At 36.1% G+C, this 27,856-nt stretch overlaps 1 protein-coding gene across 4 annotated transcripts; it reads right to left on the bottom strand.

The window, feature by feature from the left end:
* Positions 1–308: 308 nt before the first annotated feature.
* Positions 309–27,856, bottom strand: DYNC1LI2 (dynein cytoplasmic 1 light intermediate chain 2). Of its 4 annotated transcripts, none has more exons than XM_062586905.1 (14): positions 27,708–27,856; positions 26,986–27,059; positions 25,905–26,021; positions 20,113–20,343; positions 13,550–13,713; positions 13,120–13,213; positions 12,409–12,544; positions 11,815–11,926; positions 11,569–11,628; positions 11,136–11,177; positions 10,558–10,675; positions 9,568–9,684; positions 4,106–4,173; positions 311–1,114 (listed from the first exon to the last, which is right to left on the bottom strand). In XM_062586905.1, the coding sequence occupies exons 1-14, from the start codon at positions 27,800–27,802 to the stop codon at positions 1,073–1,075; spliced, it is 1,470 nt and encodes a 489-aa protein (XP_062442889.1). In that variant the 5' UTR covers positions 27,803–27,856; the 3' UTR covers positions 311–1,072. The 4 variants fall into 4 exon arrangements, with proteins under 4 accessions (XP_062442888.1, XP_062442889.1, XP_062442887.1 ...); XM_062586903.1 differs by lacking the exon at positions 311–1,114 and adding an exon at positions 1,146–3,164 and having other exon boundaries at positions 27,708–27,854; XM_062586904.1 differs by lacking the exon at positions 26,986–27,059 and having other exon boundaries at positions 309–1,114; positions 27,708–27,782.

Raw genomic sequence — 27,856 nt, 5'->3', positions numbered from 1 at the left:
AAGTAGAAGGGCTTTTTTCCTTTTTTAATTTGGAGACATTTTCCTTTTTAAAAAAGGTACACATATATAAACAAGAGCAAAGTAAACATAAAAATTACAGTGGTGTTCTTCCGATTTATCCATGGTTATGGTCTTTATGAAGAAAGTCACTTTCAACCTTAGCATATCTGAAGGTTAAATCTTCATTCAGTTTACCTGCAATGTATCTCCCAAATTAATGTAACAGGTAATTCTCTTAATATATTCACAAAGTATTTTTCTAAATACCATGTTATTTTATTCTTTTAAAATTTACTGCATTTAATCCTTTACTGTACATTAATAAAATCTTTACCAGCATGAAGCATTAGGGTAATTCTAAAATGATTGCTGTTTCATGGCCTCATAAGGATTAACTTCTGTGGAAATTACTTATTTGAGAAACTATAAGCTTGATCAATTTTTATTTCAAAAGATAAAGTGACTCAAGAAACACTTATAAAACTAGAACTTCAATATATGCAGCAGAATGTACAGGCATCCAGTTAAAGTAACAATGAAGTAAAACAAGAAAAACAAACCCTAGTTATGTCAATTTACTACTTCTATGCTCAGTAGGATGAACTCTTTATGCCTGTCAAAGGGAGAATGTTTTTCTTTGCTATTGGTGGATGAAGCATTTGCACTGTGCAAGTAACTTCTTTCAAGTTTCTGGTAACCTAGAATTTAATCCTGCAAATTTAAGCCCAATGCTCTGCTTTGATACAGTATTCCAGCAAAGGTATATGGTATACATCTTAACCTGGGAAGACATACAACTACTTCCCAATTTCATGAAAGAAACTGCTTTACACCAAAAGCAGTTTTGCTGATACAACTGTTCACATCATAAGCTATTGCTAGCACACCTCCGTCTGCACACGTAGCTAGACCAGCTTGGCTTGATTTACACAAGACACATGTTCTGAATTCCAGAGAGAAGTTGCAGTAGCAAAGGCTGGTATAGGACCTCCCAAGAAGGAAGTTGTTACTAAGATATCTTCCACACAGTGGACTGCGTAAGCCAATTCGTTTCTCCTGTTCACAGGACTCACTAATATTCTGCTCCCATACGGACAGCTATAGAAGGGTAATCCTAAAAACAAACAAACAAACAAAGCACAGCATAAAGCAGTCTGGATTCATGTTTATTGAAGCCAGTAATTCAAGACATGTCCTCATTTTGCCAGCACTAGAAAGCAAGATTCCACATGACTGCATACTGCACCTGGTTAAAGCCATACAACTGGACTAAGGTTTGTGTTTGATACATTTGCAGTCCTAATTGTAAGTTTGGAGAAAAATAATAATAATAAAAAAAAACAATAACCTTAGTACACAGGACAGTGAACTTTCATTTACAGCATTTATATTGTTAAGTTCATGATGTACAAAGCAGTCACTTTCAATGTAGTTAAATTAAATAAAATATGAAATTCTGTTCAGTTTAAACTGTTTTTTAAAATGTCAATAAAAAAGTGCAAACTTAAAATCAAGCAGCATAACCATAGCATTTTTATGGAGGGCCAATCCTTAAACTTTTTAATTCATTCAAGTTGAATGATTTCATCTTTTGTTTTCTCAGTTTAAACATGAACAGTAAATGCAGTCACTATAATGCATATAAATATAGTCATATAATAGTTTAAACAGTCTACCATACAAGTGTATCTGCAAATAAAATGAAGTTTTACTTGAAAATGTAAAGGCTGTTTGCAATTTGGCCTTTGGTTCCAATGCTTGAAGACACCAGAAGAACAATTGTGCAGCTCACCAAAGCTGACAGACTTTGGCAACTACAGGACACTTCATTACTTACAACTTTTCTTTCAATAAGCTAGGAGCATTCACTTGCAATTAGAAACCAGAAATCTGGTTCTGCTTCTGTTTTGTCAGAAGCATCTTTCTGCAAAACCGGTATGTTACCATACATTATTAGTTTTGATCAATTTTAGTAAATTTAACATTCTTACAAAAATGGAAAATACTTCAATTTTAGGTTTTAGCCATACTGCTAGAGAAAGTGCTTATCATGATAGAATACAAAAAAAGAAAAAAGCTGTTTTATACTGAGGTTTTCAGACTATATCCTATTCTGAACACACTTTTTCAATGTTCCTGTCTTGTTTTTGATGTTTAAATCCCCAGTCCAAATTCTTAGCGTTAGAAGGGCAGTATGTAATTACTTCTTCTGGTGTAGTAACTTGCAACTGGCACCCTTTACACCAGGAAGTACATTCACATGGTGCTAACCATCCACAGTCTTAGTTTAACTGTTATCTAGACAAATGAGTAACTTGAGGTCTTACCCTTTATTAAAAAAAAAAAAAAAGTAAAAAAAAAAATTTTGTAATATTTTCAAAAAAAAAATGGCACAAATAACATACTTGTGTTAATGTTTGTCAAAGAGGCAAGTAAATACTCTTAGCTTTCTAGATAATATTTAGACAGACTTACTAGAACAGCCTCTTGACGTAACAGGATGTGAAGTTAACAACCAGTACTGTGTTAGTGGTCAATCTAATTCTCTATATTTAAGTAACAATATATATTAGGGAAGTTATATCCAGACATCAGATTTAGTACAACAAGTTCATATCAATAAAAAGTAAACTCTGCATAATTCAAATTGTGGTTTTTCCCTTCAGCGCTAAGAGCATAGAATATGCTTGGTATTTTTAATTTATGGTAGTGTGCACATGTAAAACAAGCATACTGTATATAAAATCAAAGTGCCATTTCAGTAACCATAGCAGTTTTGTTTGATTTTACAGAATGATGGTTTTAAGTGACTATGGACAGAACTCTGTTACAGCTACGAGGACAACCACAACCCATCTTTCCAAATGAAATGCTACATTAAAGGAAATACAAAATACCAGTTATTGACTCTATATTCATCATGTACACATTCATACCTTTTCAGATTACCTTCAGAATTGGAGTTTGCTGCACCTGCAGCAGATGTGGTTGAAACAAGGGCCTTGAAAGTTTCAAAAAACCTCCATAGGTGTAAGGCAGGAATCAATTTTAGCTTGGTAGCTAATATTTAGTTATAAAAAGTAAGAAAAAAAAATACTGCGTATTCCGTAGCACATTTCATTATGGGAAAATGATATGTCACCCACCATTCTTCATAAGCTAGCCTATTGGCATAAAAAAAGGCAGAAGCTATCAGAAAACAGGATTTAAAATTAAATACAAATTGCCAAACTACTGATTTTAAAATAAAACCAAACAGTGACTGTTTGTACTACAGTGCACAGTAAGTTCAAGCACCTTCTACAGACACATCACACGCTGTGCCAGGCACTTGGATCTAAACAAGTTTATTTTCTCCCTTTGTCAGCTACACCAAAAAGGGCATCTCTTAGACTTTTTTAAAACTAAAGAGATTTATAACAAGAATAAATTCCCATGATGCTTAGTGTTTGGCTTGGAAATCTCCAATGTAAAGTAGTCTTTTTAAAACAGTGATTATTATGCTTTGTGAAACACAGGATTTAGTAACATTGCTCCTCTCCATTCAATCCAACATTCTAGTTTCTTACCGAACCAGATCTGTTTCCTCTTTTAGGACTGCATTCCCTACCTAGGATTCTTTCATCTAGTTAATGCTCTGTTACACCACCACCAACACCCTTCCAAGTATATAATGCACTTGCAAACATACAAGCAGCCAATTCCATTAATTCTGAAAAAGGATTCCATTTCTCTTTCTTATGTGCAGTCAGTAGCAGTATTTTACTAAGAATTCTGCAGTTTGCTTCTCTGTGCTCTTCTCAACAGGAAATGCAGCTGCACCTGCTTACCTCCAAAATCAAAAGAATTGCCCTATATAAACTCTAAATGGTTATCTTATACAGAGGGATTTTATATGCAAACTTCCTGAATGTGCACTTTTTGCTGGGACAAGGCAATGACATAGTAAGCTCATTTCCCCTGCCCCGAGAAAACTGATAGCATCTGCCATAGCAGAAAATTCCTGGTCTTATCAGATCAATATACATAGTTATTTGGTCATTTACATATGCATTTTTAAGCGTTATCAAGCTTCATTCTCTGTTGGAGGAGAGTTTGTTGTTACCATAGAGTCTGGCTTGCGAGTCATCCTGTCCAACTCCTCTTGAACATTTGTCAAAACTGTTTTTTGTCCTAAAAATAAAAATGACAAGATTTAAGCAATCCAATTTCAAGGAAGTGTTTTAACTAATGAATACAAATATTCATAAAGTCATTTTTATCCATCAATTTATTATTTAATTTATTATTTCACCATCTAAGCCTGACCCAATGCAAGGTAATGTTTATGGAAAGACTTACAAATATTAAGGACTGATTTGCTTTCAAGAGATGAAACACTGAATTGTACAGTAGCATAAAGTATGAAAATACCTGTGATGTATCTGATAGCAACTGACATTTTAAAAGCAACCACATTTACAATTTTCTATAAAAAAACCATCTGCACATAGTTCTATTATTACCATATATAGCAAGCATTTTATTACAACCTAGTTTTTAATCATAAGCTTTCTTAGATACGTAAGGTACCTGCCCTTTCCCCTCCCGCCAAAGCCATATTTATTTGGTTACACCCATACTTGCTAGGTTTTAATATCAAACAGCTAATAGGAGGAACTCTTTTATTCCAGCAGACAATGCTTCCCCTTAAAAAAGTGGACATGAATTGCATATTCATTTAATAACTCAGAGAATTCGTTTCAAAGGACTCCTTCAATTGGAAACAGACACACTGAAGTATTTCATGCAAAGGCGTATCTTACATTTTAATATTAGATTCAGAACTTTGCACCAATTCTCTATCTGAACTATCAGTTTAGAGTTAATTCACTTATTTTGAAAATTTTAAACCCACAAATTAATCACTAAAATTGGAACAATACAGTCTAATGCTCATAGCATACGAGCATTTAAGGCTAAAAAGCTACATTTTTAGAAAAAAAATAGATTATATAACCATGTACCGCTTCCTTACATAGCCAAAGAATTTAACAAGCATCTGTTTTCCAGCTCAGATGTGTGTGAAATATTAGGTGGATTTTTTCCAGGGTACATGCTGAAAACATTAAGGCAGCAAGGCTTGACTGTTAGATTTAAGTGTTTTTTCCAAAGTACAAAGACATAACGAAGTTAAAAGGTTATCTTTAATCACTGAAAAGGTTTTTAAGATTTAAACACTAGTCTTAATCCACAGTATAATTAATAGAATCTATTCAAAGCATCAGTACCTACAGGAAATAAAAAAAATAGTACATTAATTGTAATAATGTATTTATAACTTGCAACACAACCCCTTTTTTTGTAGGCTAAGCAGACCTTGAGTCAAAAAATATACACAAATTCACACACACACCCCAACCCCTCTAACACTGAAAATCAAACAAAAAATCCCAAACAAAAAGTAAGCCTGAACAAAAGTTGTTTTTTGTTTGCTGGATGAGCTGGACTCTTAAGCCTCCAAGGTAACACCAAACAGCTGCCTCCTGCAACTACCTCATTTTACACTGGAAAAATACTGCCAAGTTTTTCTATGATATGTAGGTTTACATACCCTCCACTACTGCCATCACAGGCAAGTATCTTTCAAATGAAAGGAAATACAAGAAATTGGTTTTAGGAATATAAAAATTTCCTCTCCACTCTAAATTAAATTGGCATTTGCTTTCAGTTTTCCTACAGAATATTGTCAAGGATGGTATTGGCCTCAGTCAACTAAATGTATGTTACGTACTCATATACATATTCTTTTCTAGATTAGAGTGAGAGCAAGGAACCATAGTTCTTCATCTACTGCACAAGGAGAGTGAATACAAATCTCAAAATTTGAGAGAATATTCTTGTGAATATAAAATAACAACTTTTTATATCTAGAAGTCCATGAGAAGAATAAAAATCCTCAGCACAACCCACCCACAACTGAATTTCTTTAAAGTATCAAGATCTGTGCCTGGAAAGAAGAGACCAACAACAAAAAGGCAAGTAAGACAGGTCAAGAATTAGGCTGCATGCAAACAGATAGAACAGCAGCATCTGCCAGGACAAGAGAGTTCTCTCAAACATGAGTTAACATAGCAGAAATAAATTGTTTAGGCTGGCTGAAAAATTGAGGTCCACAATGTTTCCTTCATCCTGTGACAGAATCTCAAAATTTCAACCACAGGGTATCCACAGCTGTGGGAGAAATAAGACAGTCTCTTTAAATATTTTTAATGGCAGACTTCTGAAAACTCAGGGCTCTTTGAACAGTTAAGGTTATACATTTAAAAATCCCAAAGATCATTTCAGTATATTTACTAGTATAGAAGAGTCTGCCATAAACAAGGCTACAAGGTCATGATTTTAAGATCTTCTCCTCAACTCAAAAAAAGTATGCTTTTCTGTTACCACCAGTACCAGCTGCCTTATAAACTAAACAAGAACTCTTCAGATACCAGTATCAGGAGCCCTTACCTTCTCAGAAAACTTTAATTTTATATTGGCTGAATATAAGATGTGAGAACATCAGCTGACAAAGAACAGGCAAGTTTTCTTGCAAGTGAAAGCTGACTCTTCAAAACAATAAATCAGGGGATGATCATGAGCTGCCAATGTGATGCAGCAAAGAAAAGCCAACTGAGATCCTGGGATTACTCAGGAAAGGTACTTCCACCAAAGAAAGAAGCATCTCTGCTGCTGTATCAGGCTCTATAATGAGATACATCTGGAGTGCTGCATACAATTCTAACTCACATGCAGGAAAGACGAACTAAATAATGGGAACTAATGAAGAAGAAACTACTAGGGAAAATAGAGCTCAATCTCTAACAGAAGAAAGGAACTTGTCTATTTTAGTCTAACAAAGAAAAGTCAAGATAGGATAGGTGACTACGGTTTCTAGATGTATAAGGAAAGAAATGAACAACTCTAACTAGAAGTTAATGTTAGCACAAGATAAATATATGTACGTATCTATACACATATCCATTAGGTATCTTTGAAATCTCCTGAAAGGCACGTAAAGTTCAAGAGGAATGAAACGGAAAAGACTCAAGCTCAATACACACTAGTTATTTTTTATTCTAGTATTTTTCCACAAATTGCAAGTGTTTTAAGGGTTTACAATCAGCCTACCAGCACAATTAACATTGATCTGTTACCAAAATGTTTTGTCAAGCCAATCAAATTCCCTTCTGTGATAGAGTTCTCTGTGTAGAAGGGAGAAGTGGTCAGTATCACATCAAACATGGCTGTCATATATACATAACTACAAGAAGACAGTCTTAATATTTCAGAAAAATAAGTAGAATGTATTATAATTTTAAAAATAAACTTAATTACCTATAGCACTAGCCACTATTTTTTATTTAGCAATCTACTCTGCTCCATTGTTATGTTATCAGATATGCAGGCAAGCATGCTAGAAGGAACTACAAAAGGATTTTGAAAGACAGGATTAGAGGTAAAAAATTATCCATACAAATTATCAAAATGGGCATAACGATAGAATGCCAAACAATGACAAAATAAAAAGTACTACCTTTGGAAATATTCAGGTAATACAATAAAAGCTGAAAAACATCCTACCAGGAAGCACAAATTGTATTAAATCGACTGTGTCGTTATAACAAATCCTGATCAATACCATAGACGCAAAAAAGCATCTCAGCATCATGCTGAGATGTTTTGAACAGGAGTACAATACATAAAACATTAATAATCCCTACTTAGAACTGGCAGAGCCTTGTCTGACATACTGTGTCCATTCTTGAGCTCCAAAAGAAACATCATCTGAATAGATGGTTCAAAGAAGAACAGTGAGAATTATTAGAGCCACAGAAAATATGTCCTACGAGGAAAGACCAACAGAATTCTATTTCTGTAGTCCACACACACATGAAAGAAGAAATGATAATAGTTTTCAAGTATGCAGAAGACTGCTGCAAAGAGAAAGGGAATACACTGTTCTCTATGTCCACTAGAACAAGACAAGTAGTACTGGGATTAAAAAATGTAGAATATTCAATAGAAAAAAAACCCAAGAAATAAAGTACTAGAACAGACTTCCCAGTGGGCTGAAATTATATCCATTATATGGGAGCTCCTTTTTTTAAAAAAAAAATCTAGCCAGGAATACTGATGTAATTGATCCTGACCAGATAATGGGCATGGATGAGAAAACCTCTAAAATTACTTGTAATCCTATTTCTGTAAAAACAGTTAATATGATATTACAGTCTGTGACAGCATGAAGCTGCACTTCACGAGGTAGGGGTTGCCTTTCAGTATTTAACCAAAGAGGGCACTCTGGATTAAGTCTTTTCTACTATATTATGCATTGCTACCCACTTTATTTCAGATAATAGCCATTTCTGTAGGGCTGCTCCAAGGCATTTTTATAGCTGTTAAAAACAATTACGTAATTACACTACAGTACAATGGAAACAAAATTCACAGAATTCATCATTCTAAAACACAAAAATATTGATCTCCCATAAGCAGAATTCTAGTCATTTTTGAGCTTTCACAAGATGGAAAGTCATGCAAACCTCCTCCCTATCTCAAAAGATCCCTTTGTTTCTCTCTCTACAAATAGTTTCAGTTCAAATACATACGTTCTAACCATTGTTCTGATTTTCTTACTGCCTATTATCATCTCTGTGTCTAACTTTTTAGTATCTATACCTAGTTCAGAATATCTGGGCCTTACACTCTGCTTTAAGCATGAGAAACTGTGGCTTTGTTATCACCATTAGTTTTGAGTGATTTCATAAGTCTGGCATCAGAAGAACTTCTATCAATAATTTAGCAGTGAAATAATTTTGGAAGTAAGTAAAGCTCCGGAAGATAAGGAGTGACAGGAATACCAAAATGAAACAGTTAAAATATCAGCACAGAAGTGATTTTCTAATTTTGGATGGAACATCTGTGATTTAGAAAACTGAATTCTGTATAGATACTAAATATTCCAATCGGTTTCTTTTATTTTCACCTCAGCTGGTGCAATTACTTATCAGCAAACAGCTCATAAAACCAGGACACAGGCGCACACACACAGGAAGAATACATTTAATCTGTGCTATCAATTGTGCTGGATTACAATAAAATACTACATAATTCATGACAGAATAACTTCAAGCTGTCACAGGAAGTAATTCATTTAAATTGAAATCCGGGAAAAAATCAGTGGTTTTATTGGAAACTACAGTCCAAACCCAATAAACTGAATTCTTTTCAAGTAGTATTTAAGTGCCAAAGAGGTAGTGAATTCTGAAGGAAAAAATCAGCACCTTCTGAATACAATAAAGACTCATTTGTGTTTATTTCACAGCAGTGCAATTTCATGCAGTGAATTAAGTTAGGACAGGTTTAATAGAAGCCCTAGAGTTGTGAAGCTGCAGTCGCCTAGTTCTTTTCTGAGATAACTTATATTTTGGCTCTATCATCTGCCAAGCTCTACCACTTCCCCGACCACCTTAAACAATAAATATAGACAGATCAATGTGAGCCGAAGCATGCAAAACAGCCTGCAAAAAACACATCCAATACCTGATTTCTTGGCTGTGCTTTGCACTCCTCCAGCACCAGGACTCCCAGGAGAGCCAGTCTTCTTGCTCAAGAGACTGTTAAAGAAACTAGCCAAGACGCCTTCACTTGCAGCATTATCTAAACAAACAAATAAATCACACAGAGTTATTACTGGTGAATCATACAACTCGTTTTTTCTATACATATGCATATGCCAATCAAGGAGATAAATTTTCACTGTGGGAGAGTCTCTCCCTTATTCAATCCCTATTTTAAGGCATTAGTCCTTTGCACTGCTCAGCAAAGGCAGAGATGACTGAAAGCACATTACTGCTCTTCCGGGATGAGGGACACAATTTCAATCTAAACATTTGTATATTTTTGTTTTTTCTAAATGTAGATGACAAGAAACAAAAATATAATTGTACAATGTGCAATTAAAATACAATTTATATGTTTATTATAAAATAAACTGCTATAGAAGTTTTAAAGCTGTCTTCCATGCCACACTACTTTTTGTTAGTCACAACTTGGATATACAGCAATGAGATGAGATCTAGAATTGGATGATTACTTTAACCCATGTAAAGTGAACTACAATATTAAATACAGAGTTTAAACCAATATTCGTCCTATCTAGTTTCTTAAAGTACAGACAAGAAAGAAACCAGTCAAAAATGTGGAGCTACATCTTAGGGTATGAGTGTTTAATAAAAGGAATGGGTTGCATTGTGGATTCCAGAATAAGCAATACAAATTCCAGAATTACATGTAGTTTAATGTCCATTCTAACCACCCAACTTATGCATAATGAATGTGTTTAGCCAACTTAAGGAATTAATCTGGTTTCTTAGAAGTAGTAGAAAATCAAGGCTGCAGCTATGGATTCATGTCATAAATTCATTCCTATTATTAAACTAATTAGTGAGTATACTCCAGAATCTTTTTATATAAAAGGTATTTTAAAGTGCAATAATCCATGATAAAAACACTAAAAATGCTAATTCATACTTTTAATATTTGGATCCGGTTTCTTAACTGATGTTATTGGTGAGGCACTGGGTACATTGGTGGGACCAGCTCTGCCTTGAGTTCTTGGGGATCCTGCAGGTCCTCTTGCAGGAGATTCCTTAAACAAGATAGTCCAAATCACACAAGTCAGTGAGCAATTTAAATGGATTAATTACATAAAGTAAATGTAACACTAAATACAAATTGCTTTTTTAATCTTTATAGTGGTACTGCAGTGTAAATGTACACTGGAAAAAAAAAGGCAAAAAAAAAATCAACACAAGTTGAATTTGGGCATGTGCCTCTACATTAACTGAGATGATAAACTGCCATAGAAATATCTGATTATTGAGCTGCAAATCTGCTATGTTCCCACAGCGATTTTAAAATATTGCCATCAAACACTGAATATTCTGCGGTTTGAGCAGATTGTGTATTTTACATTTATATTTACAAACTGAATCTCTAGAAATTACAATCATTCACTGTTCATCATAAAGCTTTTAATTCAGAAAAGAGATGGGCCTTTTTCAATAACCAAAGAAAACACCTACTACTCTTCTCTGGAGTCTACTTACTGATGCTCTTGTAGGCGTTGCTGGTTGCTTGGCAAGGAATGACTGCAAAAACATGTAAATGCAAAATGACTGCATTAAGGATTTTAAATACACTTCAGAAAAACTAAAGGAATAAATTAAGAGTGAAGCTAAACTGACCATAGAGCAACACATCTATGTTGCGAAATTCCACATGCTTTGTTTGTTCTTCTGCTTTGAAATGTAAATGTTTTCTGTTTTCAACACATTTTTTCTTTCAGCACACCAAGATGAGTGGCCATATTTTCTACTCATACGCATTAAAATAAAAGTCTTATTTCACAATTACATCTTAATTTGCAAAACTGCACAGTGGGTACCTAGTGAAGTGAGGTAGAAAACAGGGCAATAACAATGGAAAGCTTAAAATGAAATCTTGTTTAATAAGGACTTTGTTTCATTCTTCCATTCTTACCTGTTGCTTCATAAGAAATACTTGTTCATCTTCTGCTGCCAACTCTTTATCGTGGACTAACTGTTGAACAACATATTTTCTCATTAGAAATAGAAACCGAACTGTTTTTATGGTTTGGTGAAGGGAAGAAAGAGGCTACTGTTTTAACAGCAGTCCTTATGTTAGTATTGCCAGTCATCCAACCAAACTGTATTGATTTGTAGGGCAGGAAAGGGCAGGGAACAGAGATGACAGTTAACCCCATACCTTTCTTACAGGAGGTTTTACAATGAAGTCCTCATATGCATCTTCTGGTTTCACTGATGTGAAGTTTTCATGTAAAATGGCAATTTTCTTTTCATTGTCCCAACCAGCAGGTCTATATAGAAATTTGAAAAAAAGCTTTGCCTTTTCAGTCACAAAAAATACTTCTGCAGAGACTGTTTATTTACTGACCTCTACCTGAGCAAGGCAAGTTCATTAAATGCCTGTCCTAATTTTCAGCTAAATTCAAGATATAAAAAGCTAACATGTTATATTCTGAGTCAAGTAACTCAACTAATATGCACTGAACTTCTTTTAATCCAGGATTTCAATAGACTCATATCGCAAGCTTTTGAATGACACAAATCATTCAATTTTCTTCAGAACCAGACAGTATGCTCTAGATTTTTTTTTTTTTTTTACATTTTTCTAACATATGGAAGTTAAGTTTGTTACAGCATTTCACATTCAATTTGTATCTTCAAAATACTACACAAACTAAAATTATAACGCACTAATAACTTCATTATGTTTATATGAAGGGTAGTGTTTAACAGAAAATAGTTTGAAAGTGTATCTTTTATGTAACTGACTTACATAAAAACTGCATCCTTTTCTACCACTAAGGCAGGTGTGGTAAACTGAAAACCGTATGTTTTATGTACAATGTACTTATACAACAGATCAAGGTTCTTTTCCTCCTTAACTGATGTATAAATCAAGGCAGCTCCATCTGATTATTCGTTTAAGGAAAATAATGTAAGATATATTTTTTTCAAATGATATTACAAATTTCAAAAAAAAGGTCACGTATCTAACAGCCCTATCTTTAAGTATTAAATCAAGCTGAAATCTACAGTTAAAATTATAGCTTTGGGGAGGAGTAGGTTTCCCCTCCCTTGCTATAGGGAAGGGTAATAATGGGAGAAGACTCACACTGCTTTCACTTGACATGCATAAAAAGTTACCTATCTTCCCAGGTATGTAATCTTAATCTTGCCTAGGTTTTAAGTGAAAACTGCAAGTTTGGGGGTTAAAAACAAAACAAAAAACCCTCAATCACATACCCTTAAAAATGCAACACAAACCCTTTGTAAAGAAACAAAAGCTCAAAATCCATGCATTATTTGAAAATTAACAGAAGTTTTACACATCTCAAAACATTTAAAAAACTAAAAATGCTACACAGCAAATTACTAAATAACAAGCAATTCTGAAGTTCAGGTTAACTCTATCTGCAACTCTACACTAAAACATATTTCCTTGCTTCCGTATTTCAGTAAATCTCTTCAGAGCAGGAAAGGATACACTGTAAGCAGAATCTACGAATGTGTGATTGAATGAAGTCGAAGTGTTCTTCTCGATAATCATGCTCCTTCTCTAGTACACTCACTGCATCACACTGGGAGGGAGAAAAACAAAACCAAAAACAAGTCAGCCAGTTAATTTCAGCACATCTCAATATATTTTCCTTAATATCACACACACTTATCACATTTATTTTAAGCCTTTCATCTTAAAATGCGACAAATAAATCAAAATACAAAGTAATTAGCATATAAAAAGATTATCCTTCCTCAAAACTAAAAATTGACATTGATGGTCTACTTTTAAAAGAAGTAATTCCTTTGTTATTAATCCAGCCTTCTGCCCTGCATTTGTCAGTATAAAGTATGTCTTCTAAAAGTAAAAAATAATTAAATTTTTTCCATAATAGTGAACAGAACTAGAAGCTCACCTTTGTGCAAACTACCAGCACAGGAATACCAAGGTTGTGAGTCAAAACATTTTCTCCAAGTGGTAAAGAAACACTTTCATCCTCTTGGCCAGAAGGGCCTCTTCTTTGTGGTGATCCTTGGCAGCCTTCTTCAGGTTCTACATACTCTTGAAACTCTTTTATAACTATGAAGAAAGAAATCTTCATCAGGCAAAACAAAACAAATTAATTCTGATTAAAAAAAATCAATTTGAATTAAAATAATTATGACTAACTTCTGTTCTCACGTAGCAAACAGAATCCATGTTTAAATAAAGGGCATCTTTGTTACCCTTTCAAACACAGTTCTCCCCACCCTTAACTTACGTTAAGCTAAATCAAGCATAATTTGGAGCTATTACAAAACACCAAAACTAGCAGCAAGAGTAAACACAAATTCGTCAATTCAATATATTCCATTTTAGGGGTATTCACAACAGAAGATGCAAGTGTAGCTTAGCAATCTAACCTATACTGAATTTGTATTTGGCTGAACTTTTTGAAAAAAAAAAAAAGAAAAAAAAAAAGAAACGATCAAAATGTAAATAGACACAGAAAACACCAAACTGAAACAGCTACTGCTATTTATAAACTATCACTCAATTTAAGTTTCTATTACTCTACCTTTCTGTCTTACAGGAGGAGTCAGATGCTATAAATATAAAATATATACTGCATAAATATTAGATTCAAGGACTTTTAAATGTTATCCAAAGAGAATGAATTACATTCTGAAAACCTACAACAGAGTCTAGAGAAAACTGACAGTGTATGGCAACGATGATGGTTCCAATAGCATTAAGTACTATCAAATACTGACTTATCTAAGAAATCGTATCGTTTTAGTAGTGCATTGTGATCCATACATGGTTTATCAAAACTTGGCTGCAACCTAGTCCTCTTGTGTGTTTTTTCAGAATGAAAGCTGCAGCTCATATATTCTCTTAGTGTATGTGCCTGCTCCCAGGCACCCCATTTCCTGGGGGTCCGTCCCAGGTACCCCACTTTCTGGGGTTCCAGGGCTCTCTCTTCTCATGCCCACCTGAAGCCTTCCCCCCTCTTGGTCATGAGGAGCCCTCAGAGGAAAGGGGCAAAGTTCCATGCTTTGTTCCCACAAAGGCGTCTTTATTTTAGAAAAAGTCAGAGGGAACAGATTGACTGTGTGAACAGAAAGGAGAACTCTTTAAAGCAGCTATGAATCTCCAAGACATTCATGAAGACAGTTGTGCAACAGATCCACTCGTGACAAGGAAGGAACTGCTACTGAACTGTAGGCCAGCAGATACTGAGTATTAGAAACTGGTAAAATGTTTGGAAAAGTTTATAACTCAAAGCTTGCAAAATGAAGTCAAGTCACGGTACCCTTTCAAAATATGAAACATTTCAGTGACAGAATGGGGATGTGGAAGGAAGAACAAATCAGAAAAACAATTATTCTGTTCAAAGCTGCACAATCTACAACTTTCACTAAAAATAGGAAATGGAATGATTCTTGCGGAGGACAAGGGAGCTTTGGGCCACTTTTTTTTTTTTTTTCTCCTCCCTTCTTTAAACTTAAATCATTAGGACTTTCAACCACCAATTCAGTATCTCCAAAGAATCAACAAAATCAGCAATATCCAAATATAGTTACTTTTACTTGAAATTGGAGATGCAGTGCCTTCTGCTGGAGAGGTTTTCATGTTTTCAAAAACATGTTTTTTTTCCTAATATTATTTCCATTTCAGCAACTGGAAATTTAAATTATATTAAACATACTGCATATTTAAAATTTTTATTAACTGTCTCAAGAAAAGTCAGTTAATTCTAGAACACTTAACTAGACGAGAGGGGTTTTTAAGTACACATTTCATTATTCAAACAGATTCTTCCTAGTTTTTCATAATAGGAATCACTTACTGAAGACAGACATACCTTCTTGTCAAGATGTGTATATAAATACCAATCACTGTCATACATCTGCTGAAATCAAAAGGTGTTAAGAGAGTATTTCACAATACTGCTCTCCATTTAATACAGCAGTTTAAATAGACAGCATTAGTTTTATTAGCTTGATAATAAAGAAAAGATCTTTCTCCTTTGATAAGATATTTATTAGTATAAAACCTAACAAATTTGGGAAAGAAAAGTTTCTCCTTAAAACAGACTCCTACAATGTGACACACCCTTATTCAAGCTAGCTCAACAGTTTTACTAATATACATAATAGCAAACGCAACACAGAAATTTCAGAAATCTGAATCATATCCTCATGGATTTTTGCTTAACAGGTGTGAAGACTACAGCCCTAGAAAGCAGAGATTCCCAACTCCTCCCTCTCCCCAGGAACAAATGGTACTATACAACATCCACCACCGGTCAGTTATCAGCAAGGCTGTATCTCACTCTGATCCATTTATGGAGAGAGAAAAACCTCTGCTGTGGATATGACCTGTTGTTTTGGATTGGTGATGAGGCATATGGACTGAGAAATGCTATAGAATACACTAGGCTTTCGCTGAAAAAGGTCTCTGAAAATACATATACTCTGAAAAAGTAAATATACTTATAAGCAGGTTAAGACCTATTCTAAGAACCTCTAACTATGGGATCTTGAAAACAGATACACTTGTTTCTGGAATTACTTGAACCGGTTTTAATGCCAGTTCCTAACAGACTCTTACCCATTTTTCAAAACCCTTATTCACTCCACATTCCCATTCAAAACTTAGTCTTTTTATACCTAAATAAACCTGTATCGCAAGTGTGGTCAGGCTACCTCTTACAAATAAGCTACATTCCAAGAGAAATAAAAAAGCCCATTTCAGTTTAAATGTTTCTTTGTCAGACAGTAATTTAACAAACCTTTTCCTCACCTCCTGTATCTATCACTTTCTCATTTGACCTCCACTTTCAAACTTTTAATGGACATAAAGTTCATCATGTACCCAAACTGCTTGCATAAACCTTTCTTTAAAAAAAAAAAAAAAAAAAAAAAAAAAAAAAAGGTAAAACTATGAATGTTTTCTCCTCCACATAATTCACATTTAATAATCAGACTCTATACGGTACAGACAATAATCTCTCTTCTTCGTTAAGAAGCAGGTAAAAAACACTTTGGTTTAAATATCTTTGAACAGAAAACAAAAATAAAACACTGCATATACACTAGAAGAAATGCCTAGTCATCTAAACAGAAGCAGCTCACACTCTGCCACCTACCATTAATGTCCAGAGTACTAGGAATGGCCTACTGCATTTCAAAATTGATAGTATGCTATTAAAAAAAAAAAAAAAACACACACTTCATTTGCAGTGTTCTAATTCATCTATCAAAGTTGTAACATATCTAGATAAAAAGGCCTTGTTTATATTTAATGGAATAAATGGATATTTTTGCATTTCACACAGCAAGCAAAAGAAAAGTTTCCTGTTAATTGTTTTGTTCTCATGCACTGCTGATTTCCACAGAGCTACTGAAAGATAACTATAATAACAACAGATATCATGCATGTCACAGGAGCAAGTAACTTGCAAGGAATTATCAGCCAAGAAAGCAATTCAATTATTCTTAGGTTTGATTGTTCTAGATGCAATAAAATCCCCAATGTTCATCACTATTTAACAATTTTCAGATAAATGTGTAACTGTATTTACAGACTTTAGCTCTGAATAATCCAAAAGAAATTAACACAATATCTACTTTACCAGCACACTTCATTTCTGCATTTCATGATTTTTGATATCTTTTTCTGCTCTGCTAGGGATGTAAAAAAAATTTTATTTTTACAGATTTCGCTTGAAGTAATTCAGTGTGTGTCATAAACAACAATTTATCAGAATTCAAATCTAAATTAAGTTAGAACATTTGAACTGACATCATTTATTTAAATCTACAAGTTTTTAAAACAAGGAACTTCCATTGTTCTAAAAATTATATATAAGCAGCTCAGTAATAGGCATCAGTGCAGACAATGTCCTTAGTATACTCTGAATAATTCAGTTTCTTTCAAAGCAGCCTTTTGCTTCCATGTGTGTGTCCTGCCCTCCAAATTTTTGAAGCTCTTTAGCACAAAGGGAAAATTTCTCATATACCAGATGGAGCCTAGCATCATCCACCCAATAAAGTCAAGAGTCAGTATCTCAAATAGTAAACACAAGACAAAAGGCTGGATGGGGAAAGGCCACAAAAACCTTAAAGGCAAAAAAAGAAAAAAAAAAAAAAGGCAGTCTAAAGTCCAATTCAGTAGAGCGCAGTGAGCTAACAAAAGGATTTCTGGATATTGGTAATAAGATCCTAGTAAGAGAGAAAGAACAACCTAGCAGCACTTCAGATGGATGTTTGTGGGGGTAACGCTTACAAGAAAAGATTATTCTAGTAAACAAGAACTACTGTTTACTGGAACTGCTTGGGGGTAATAGCTAGTGCAGACACTCAGCTTGGTCCATATGGATCAGCTTAAGTCTAGAAGCAAGATTAAAGGAATAGAGTTATACAAGCTGAAGTCTAGGAACAGACTAGACTGTTCCTACATGGCATTGTGCTGCAATGGGGCTTTACCGGCATGAATCTGGTACATCTTTTCATTCGAGATCCTTCCTCTGTGTTTTGACTGTCAACTTTATGTAATTATTTGATCAGCCAGATTCTTCTCATATCAGAGCTATTAAAATACAGTGCATTCTGAATTTTCTAAGTGATAGCTTAGAAAAACTCTGCTGGTATAGCTTTCTTGGTGGACCACAGTCACAAAGTGTTCTTCATGGATGTGTGCTTTATACTTTCGAGAGAGTTTTGTTAATAATAATTCACAACTATACTAGGAATTACTTTTGGAACAATTATGTTGTTAAGAAAATAACAAACTGTGAAGGCCTAATTTTGAGCACAGATTTGACCTGACACATAGTCTGGATGCAAGAACAGATACGTAATCAGAGATGACATAAGCATCCTATACAGCAAATGAGAAAACATGTGGGAGGAGAGTTTGAATGGAGATAGCCTTGTTTTACCTGCATCATGATACTGAAGTTCACTGCTCAGCCATAGGATGGCAGCAGAGTCCTGCAGCCCGTGCAGTAGGAGGCTCTCCCTAAATTTTCTTTCTCCCTTGATTCTATTAAAGCGCAAGAGAAACTAGTAACTTCTAAGACACTTTAATTTATAAATCTTTATGATAGTATTACTCGAATGTCTTCTAGGTTCCCCACACGTTGTGCTAAAGTGTTGCTACAACTGTAACTGGCTCTTCCACACAGTACATTCTTAGTGAAGCTGAAAACACTTGTCTTCTCAAAAGTCAACTTTAAGTGCACAAAAAGATCCACATTTATTTGGATTGTCATAAACTTCGGTATGTCTCAGCAAAATACAAATCTGGGTTAACTGTTGTATTTTGAAACTAGAAGTAGCTAAGCATAGCCTTTCTACCTTATCGATTGCCCCCCCAAGTGAGAATGCTTTTTCTCTTAAAAATTGCCAGATATTTTTTAAAAATAAAAAATAACCTAATGATCAAATCCCAGACAGTTTTAAACCTTAAGTATAAACTCCAACCAGTATGCTGTATGCACCACCCTTTTGGGAAGCAGTATTTAACATTCAGAAAGGAGATCAGCTATACAGATATATCTGAACGTCCACATGCCAAACAGGTTACATCGCTCCCAAAAGTGAATGCAAGCAAGCTACTAGACAGCGTTTACAAGGTTTAGACCCTCCAGTATGCTAGCCACTAGCGCTGAACAAAAGCAGCAGCCAGTCAGGATCAGTCTAAATCAGCTGAAAAGGAATGCACGTTGCTAAGATCATTTTCATTGAATTTCTCCAAAACAAATTCCTTCAATATGAATAAAAATAAATAAATAAAACAAAAAGAACTGAGGCTCCAGGGAACAATTCTGCAGTGATAACTGCTTGCCAGTGTCAGATTGTTTCCTGCCATGGATATGTCAGGAAAGAAGGTTAATTTATACAACATTCCTGAAGTCACAGGGGAGGAACAGCTATGCTGAGACACAATTAGACATACCAGGATCATTGTCTGAGACTCATAAGAAACAAGGAAAAAGAAAAGAAGACAAAAAAAAAAAAAAAAAAAAAGAAAAAGAAAAGGAAACCTACTGGAAGATAATAGGAGATAAGCACAATAAAGAAATGGGACCTGGTGGGATCCTGAGTGAAAGTGGGTATGTTTATTTTTCTACTGATTTTTATCATTATTTTAAAACTGTGATTCTGTATAAAATTAGCTTTTTAAGACCTGGTCTTTTTTAAATTAAATAACCAAGATCTCATTACTGCAGGTATTTAAACTATTAATTCACCTAAAGTTTCGTTAGCATAGAAAAAATGGAAGAGTTCTTTTAAAGTCTAATAGAATTTATCTGAATTAGAGTTGTAACCACAACTTCAAAGCAACTCTTAGCCAACTCATTCTCAAAACACAAATCCAGAGAAATTTATCATAGCAAAAGAAGGTCAGCAAAAAGGAAAATTCTAGAAAGCTATCCTAAAGATTGAATAGGAAAGGATAAGAATATGGGGATGCACAAAGACTTACACTTCTGTTCCATGTCTCTCATCTCTTCTGGAGGAATTTTCAGTTTATCAATATGTTCCTGCAAGACACTGGCCCACTTCTGTAAAGACTCCATAACAGTCCAAGGTCTAGACATATCTGCAACAAAGACTACAATGGTGTCTTGCAGGGATTCTGCAGAAACCGCAAACTTCAACAGCCCTTTATGGTATAGGTCTCCATCCAGAATCCAAACATTACAGCGAGTATGATCTGAAAAGAAAAGGTACAGCTTTAACTCGAAAGATGTCAGCTCTTTGCTTTGCTAGTCTATGAGTAAACAGAAGAATGCATTACAGTGTTAAATGGAAGACTAGTACCTGGCTGCCAGCAGGTCCTGCCTCTTTGCTTCTAACACAGATACATGTGTAAATGCCCAAATTAATTTGTAGGTGCCTCCATCCAACAAGATTTCTCTGCAGTTCAGGATCTTTTAGTTTAAAAGGTAACTTACCTTCTTTGGCTTTTACCAATGACAGTTGGCACAATCTTTTTTTAGATTCTGCATAGTACTGCCAAATTTGAAATATGTACGTTCCAAGTAAACCAGAGAGATGTGTTACATATACATAACTCCAAGTTCAAAAGGGGATCAATCATTATAGCTGAGTCCAGCAGGGAAGCCTTGGGTGTCACACAGATATATAAGCTGTTTTAACATACTAAAGACATCTCACAACAAAAGTAATCCACAAACAAGATACAAGTAATAAGCAGCTTAAGTTTCTGGGACAGGAGTAGGAGGGGTAAACATAGGATAAACTCACAACCTACCAAATGTAATAGTTGTGCTTTAAGCTGTTCTATCTGCTCTTAAGTCATGCTGACTTAACATTGGCTTTACTTGTAGCCTCTTCAGAGAGCAAGTACTGGACAAAAGATTTTGTATTTTAGTTTTTGTGTTTCTTCTCCCCATTGTTTTGATAGTGACTGGACAGTTTTTGTTGAAATGCAAAAACAAATCAGCTGGGATGGACAACTGACATGAAACAAATTTCCCAAACATGAACTTTGGCAAGAATAGAACAAACCAAACATGCGGCATCAACACCTGTCTCTGCAAGTATTACATACAAGATAGGTGAATTCTGAAATAGATGAACTAGATCAGCAAATAAATCACTACAGACCTCGAATTTTCAAAACTGCTACTTTATAATTACTCAGATCCACTATATTTCTTTGTTCTGTGCTCTAAATCATTCAATTTCATAAAATAAATACAGTCTCTCTGGCTGTGAGACCTTTAAGGAGGAGTTCATGAGGATGAAAAACACTACCAAACTTGCTCCAGAAAAAGACAAACACTTGACTATGGAAACTGAAAGGAGAAAAGAATAGAGATAGACATACTGTCTTTCTAATCAGGTCTTAAACAAGATCTACTAAACATTGCAAATTAAAGACAGATGACACTCTAAATGCAGTAGATGGGCAGTGTTACTTCAGCATTTTTATTATATTCCTACTATCCTAAGTTATTCAAACACCACTCATCATACAAATAGGCCAACAGTTATGCTTTTAATTTAATTAGAGATCTTTTCACTTCCAACTGTGCACCTCAGAACTGTAATTTGCAGTAAACAGTTAAAATAGTATGTTGTGGTACTTAAGCAATGCTCCTTTGCATATTCAGCACTTAGGTTAGTCTCTGCTTCTCCTTGTCCCCCAATCCTTCCACACAAACTTCAGGAAAATGTCACCCTGGTATGACCAAGGAGTCTCACAGCACTGCACGTATGAATCTAAAGCTACAAGACGACCAAGAAGGTGTTTAAAATCTGAGGGGAAAAAAAAATCTCCTAGAAGTTTAGAAAAATAGAAAGAGTAAGTTAAGATACAATGTGAACATACACACAATAAATGAAACATCTATGTAGGGCTCTCTTATCCCTTGCATTCTAGAAGAATCCTTTGTCTACTACTGGGAAAAAACCTACCAGTCAATAAAAACCCCATGGGCTTTGTACAGTTTAAGGTTATTAATAGACATCTGATAGCACAAATGCCTTCTTGAAGAACACATTAAGGTTTTAAATATCAAATTTAAGTTTGTGAAAATTTACAACTCGCATTAGCACTTCCATAGATTCTCGTGGCAAGTGCTTCCACCACAAAGAAGATCGTCAGACCTCGGTGGATAACAAAAACTAATGAACATTCTTATTCATTGAGTAACTTTAAGACTAAAGCTAAATGTTACAGAATTTTTGTTTGCTAGGCACCTTTGTCTTACTTGAAGAGCTTTGTTTCTACTTAACATCTAGAATATGGAGACTGAAACTACTACCTAGATGAAATCAAACTGCCAGGAAGAATGTACACTTAACATTCACATAGATACAGGACATAATTCTTTTTTGAAGATAACACGGTATGGAAATGAAAGGTTTTCTTCCTTTCTTACAATAAAAGGAAGACCATCAGGTATGATTCATGATTTTCATTTACTGTGAATGTAAAAACACACTTAAAAATACATCAGTTTGTTTACACCTTTGGCAAGGACCTGGTGGCAAATCCAACTTCATCAGCACTCCATGAAGCTCACAGTTAGTCATATGACATGAATGTTAACTCTATCTTTTAAAGTGGCTATGACATGAGATAATAAAACAGAGCAAACAATTATTAGATCCTGCTGAAAAAAGTGCTACTTATTAGAAAGGGTAGTTTATCAGTTATTGTAATACTCTTTAAATCCTGTCAATGTTTTGCTATCCCTTTAGCTGTGGAAAGCTAAAGGGGAAAAAAAAAAAAAAAAAAAAGATTACTTCACCTGCACAGCTGATTGTATTGCATTTGTGATCTGATGCAGTTCAACTGAAAATTCTCAGTGGTGTTTGTAATTGTCTGCTAATCTACACAGCACTCTACAAAATGAGCTACCTACCAGTTGATGTAGTATGTCTCACTGTCTTGCTGCATATCCTTGCTTTAACTCTGCCTCATCACTGCAAGAGATCCTGAAAACTACACTACAAGTACAGGTCTTATAACACAATTACGCAGAACGTTTCTTCCATATCCCACACATTAAGACTCTCAGCTCTCAAAAGCTGAGTATCCAGCACAGGCACAAAACATTGCTCATCACAAAGAAAGGTCAAAATTTAAATCTTACTTACCATGTTCCCTGGGAAATTCCACTAACACAGCACTCTAGGGTCTGAGCTTCAAGGTCACTTAATATTCTTAGTTAAATTTACAGTTAGTGCTATAAATGCTTTCATTCAGATGAGCTAAGATGTCACATATGTAGAAGAAGCCATATGCTCCAAGAATATTGTACCTGAGGCTAACGATCTAGGAATCCTCTCTCTCAGGATAGCTTGTCAGGCGTCCCCGAACCTCTCCTTGAACAAACGCCTTAGCTTAGGTAGAATTTGAGATAGTACCCTAGAAAGGAGATTTTCCAGGTACAGATTCAGTAGTGGATTTATTCTAAGTTATCTTGAGACCTAGGGACCAAAGTAATGCAAGTTACATTGAATGACTAATGTCTGACAGAAATAGAACTGAACCAGCTAATTATCAAGTTATTGGTTACATATGTATCTTTGTCATCCAAGTTTTCTATGCATTTGCTTAACATTCCTATAAAAGAAAGGACAGTTTAATCACTGAGCTGGTCTTACAGAGAAATAACTACAAGCTAAATTATGTATTTAGCAATCTAGAATAATTCTACCTCAAATGTAGAGAGTCTGATTCAGCAATCTCCCAAAGATGACGACAGGTCATGGGAAAGGGTAGGGGGAGGCTAAGGGAAGAAATAAGAAGCAAGACAGAAGATGATTTCCCTTAAGATTTTCATGGAGGGGGGGAGGGGGAGGTAGATAATGACTCAGCACTATGGCCAAAGTATGTTTTCCTGTAAAGAACAAATCTGTTCTGAAATTAAAACAAAAAAAAAAAAAAAAAAGAAAAAAAAAAAAGAAAGAAAGAAAACACACCAAAGAATGCTTCTAGTACCAGGGAACAAAGATGAAAAGATCTTCTTACTCCACTATGCAGTTTCAGCAGCCAGAGTTGATTTGATAGCAACAGTGACAGTAACACCTGAAGGCCAATCTTTAGTTTCTTGACCACTTCCTACAATTATGGGGTGAGTTAAAAGGTTTTGTTCACAAACCTGCACCTGGGCATAAGCATACCTAAAGTATGCAAAGAGTTTAAAAAAACAGAAGAAAACAAGACCCTGAAAAAGAAGGATGTATCCTTTGCCTGCTGGGAGGTCCTGAGCTACTTTGCTATTCTTTTGCTTGCTGATGACACTAACAAGACAGAAAAGAAAAAGGCAGGTATTATTAGATGCTAAAACATCCATTAAAGAGATGCATAAAGACCTGAATTTTCAAACTGAGTTTGCTAGTCAAAAATGTTTCTTTTTCCCTGCTGCTGCTGCCAAGGTTCTCATGACAAGTTTCTCCTGATCTCCTTAAGTACTTAAGGCTTTCAGACACTCAGAAACAGACCCAAAATATTTCTACAGCAGGGAGATACTTTAACTTTGATAAACAGCACCAGGAAGAGCGTCACACCAAACATTTGTCCGCTTGTCCTACCAGCTCCTTTGGTACTGCAGAAAGCCTGATGTCACAGACCATCTTGGCACCCATAATGGTAGGGTTTTTTCCACTGAAGTATTTATGTAGTACTAAAGAAGATTGTCCATGGTGAGAAAGCACTTACGCTAAGAACCTCAAGAAGCCAAAAATGGCCTCATCACTGAAAATTCCAGCACAGAAGCTTTTCTGAGAACTACAAGGTTAGAAGGCCACTGAAGACACAAGCAATGTACTCATCCTTAAGCTGTGCCTAACGTAGTATCCAAAGACAGTTTACTATCATGTGAGCAGAGGCCAACCTCTGTTAACAACCAGTTGCATATGGTACTTAATCAATGATGCAAGCCTGCAGTACATTGCCATTGCCAAAACACTGTTACAGGATATAGTTCATCTATTTTCAAGAACAAGGACGAACCACCCTCACTGTTTCTCTCTTCCAAGCTGAAAACTCAGACGACGATCAGTAGCACGATTCTCATTTTATAAGGAGTAAAACTAACATACACACAGATCTGACAGTTTGTCCAAAAACAGACAGCTGGAGGTAGATTTAGGAGCAAGGATAATAAATTAATTCCTCATCTCTTCCTGTCCCTATCCTAACAATAGCATGATCATGGCTGTCTCCCTGCTGTTAAATAGTGTGTTGCCTCCCACATACTGGAGGACAGCAATCAACCACAACAAAGAGAAAGATATGGAGCAAAAGCAAAGTTTCTCCATTCAGCTCATTCAGCTATAACTAATAAATTGTCTCAATTATACTTAACAAGCATAACTTTCAGGTAAGTCCTCCCTGCAAGAAACCTCTAAAAACTCAAACCCTGAAATCCATATTTAGAATTAAGTTCTCATGGATGTGTCACTTTATAGCTCTAAGTACTTGAACTTTGTGGCAATTCACTGCTAGTAAGTCAGTATCTGTCCTGAAAGTAAATGGATCCTGAGGGAGCTGCTCAAGTGTACTTTTTCCTCATATACAGGTCAAGCTGTGAGAAGGGAAATAGGGAGAGAGCAGTCTGAGTGTAACATGCGTTTCATTTAAGGAACTGATATAACTCATAAAGCATGTGCAAAAAGCCAATGCTGGGACCAGCTACTTGGATATAACCCAAAATACATTGATGAAACCATAATTTTAAAAAATGTATCAGCTAAAAAATTACAGCAGAAAGATTACATATAAAACAAACTTACCATCTCTGTCTTCATCATGAATATTTAGATATAGATATTCCAGCCCTCTTCCTTTCTTGCCATGCTCTGCTCCCTGTATTTTAGCCATAAGTGTGGTTTTGCCTGAACCATCATCACCTGCCAGTAAGTTTTTACAGGAAAAAAAAGGCATATTCAGAACTTATTTTATTTTTGTAGAAAGGGTTTTAAAAGATGCTTACAAAAAGTATTCTTGTCTATTTTTGAACCATCATTATTTGTTATTTTCCAGCTGAATCTGACAGTTCATACCAACACAAACATAAAGAAGCACTCCATTGTTTAATATTACATTCCAGTTGTTTAAACTATATTAAGAATCTAACAGCAGCATAAAGCAGAAAGACAGTAAATCTGCCAGCCTCAAAATAAGACTACCGTATCCCTTATTACATAACCTAATTTTAACAAATGGATTGTCAGTTTGTTCATGTTATTTCTAGCTATAAAAAGACAGAAGAAAACATATAATCCCGATCAAGACAGATGATTAAAAGTCAAATGAATTTTTGTATAGTTTGACTGAAAAGCATAGCACAGCACTAAACACTTTTCCTTGGGTTCAGGCAAGAGAATGACCCTTTGATATTCTAAAATGACCCAAAAAAGTAAAGAAGGTTCTAATTCACAAAAGACAGCAAAAAGGAATGTCTGAATATCCTGAAGGCAAAGCAGAGAGAAATACAGTCTTTTACTCAAAAAGACGTTTTATCACCTAATTCAATAGAAAGAAGCCACACCTACACGTACCAGTGTGACAACAGTATCAGGCTTTTCCTATACACATAAATAAATCTATTTAAAAAAAATGTGATTTTAATGCCAGCATTTAATTATGCAATCTGAACTCAAAACCTCTAGTTCAATAATTATTTTGGTTTGTCTTGTATGGGTAAGTTAAACTGATGCAAAACAGTTAAATCAGCACCTAGACACACTTTTAAATGAAATAAACCCTCTCCACTGCTCACAGCAGTACTAGAACCATCTTATTTTAAACACACAAATAAATTTTGCTTCCACAAGAAGAAAAACAGATTTGCTACTTATATAAGCTACTTACCAAAAACAAGAATATTTTTGCCCGATGGCAGTTTAGACCTTGAGCGGGTAGAAACTTCACTGAGTATCGAGGACCTGGAAGAGGAGCACCGCCGTGAGGCGGCTGCTGCGGACACGCCCGCCCGCGGCCGCGACCGTGGCCCCGGCGGCGGCGCCTCCCGGCCCGGCCCGTTCGCCCCCGGGGCGCACGGCAGGCGATGCTGCAGGCGCGTTTTAAAAGCCCGCCTCTCCAGAGCGCCTCACGCACAGGACGAAGCGTTTCTAACGCCTAACGGCTCGTGCACCACCGCTCTCTGCAACTTTCCTCCCTCAGTAAGGGGCAGCGCTACCGCCAAGGAAACCTTACGCTGCAACCGATGACTAAGTCTTCCCACAACCCGCTCCTCTATGTTTTAGCACATTTTCCTCCCATTATAATCAAAGAAAGCCCCAGAGCGGCTCCTCGCAGCTCAGCCGCTGCCGCGCAGGAGACCCTCTCCGCGCCGCTCCGCAGGCCTCCCGCGCGACGCCAGCGCCCCGCCGGCTCTGCCCCCGCCCGCCCCGGCCCCGCGGCGAGCTGCCGCCGCGCACGCCCAGCGCGAGGCCGGCCCCGGCCCGCTCCGCGCGCCGTCTCCGCGCCCGGGCCCCGCGCCGCCGCCGCTCCCGGCAGCGCGGCCCCCCCCGCCGCCGGGACGGCCGCTCGTCCCCGCGCCCGGCTGCGCAGCGGCGCCGCGCCGCGCTCACCAGAGGTTCTGCCCTTCCTCCTCCTCGCTGGGGAGCTCGGCGCCGCCAGGCCCGTCCGGCCCCAGCAGCTTCTTCTCCACCAGCACCGGCGCCATCTTGCCAGCCGCAGCCACAAAGAGTGACCTCACCCGGGGCTGCCGAGGACCCCG

This window comes from Rhea pennata, chromosome 13, assembly GCF_028389875.1.
Source record: "Rhea pennata isolate bPtePen1 chromosome 13, bPtePen1.pri, whole genome shotgun sequence".
In the NCBI taxonomy this organism is placed as follows: Eukaryota; Metazoa; Chordata; class Aves; order Rheiformes; family Rheidae; genus Rhea; species Rhea pennata.
This window is presented reverse-complemented; position numbering and strand designations above follow the sequence as displayed.

Excerpts from the sequence above, each read along its gene's own strand:
- DYNC1LI2 (XM_062586905.1), bottom strand. The coding sequence starts at position 27,802 with ATGGCGCCGGTGCTGGTGGAGAAGAAGCTGCTGGGGCCGGACGGGCCT. Across the intron at positions 11,927-12,408 it reads GAAAAGGATGCAGTTTTTAT|ACCTGCTGGTTGGGACAATG; the intron begins GTAAGTCAGTTA and ends ATTTCTATATAG. Across the intron at positions 4,174-9,567 it reads AAGCACAGCCAAGAAATCAG|GACAAAAAACAGTTTTGACA; the intron begins GTATTGGATGTG and ends TTTTATTTTTAG.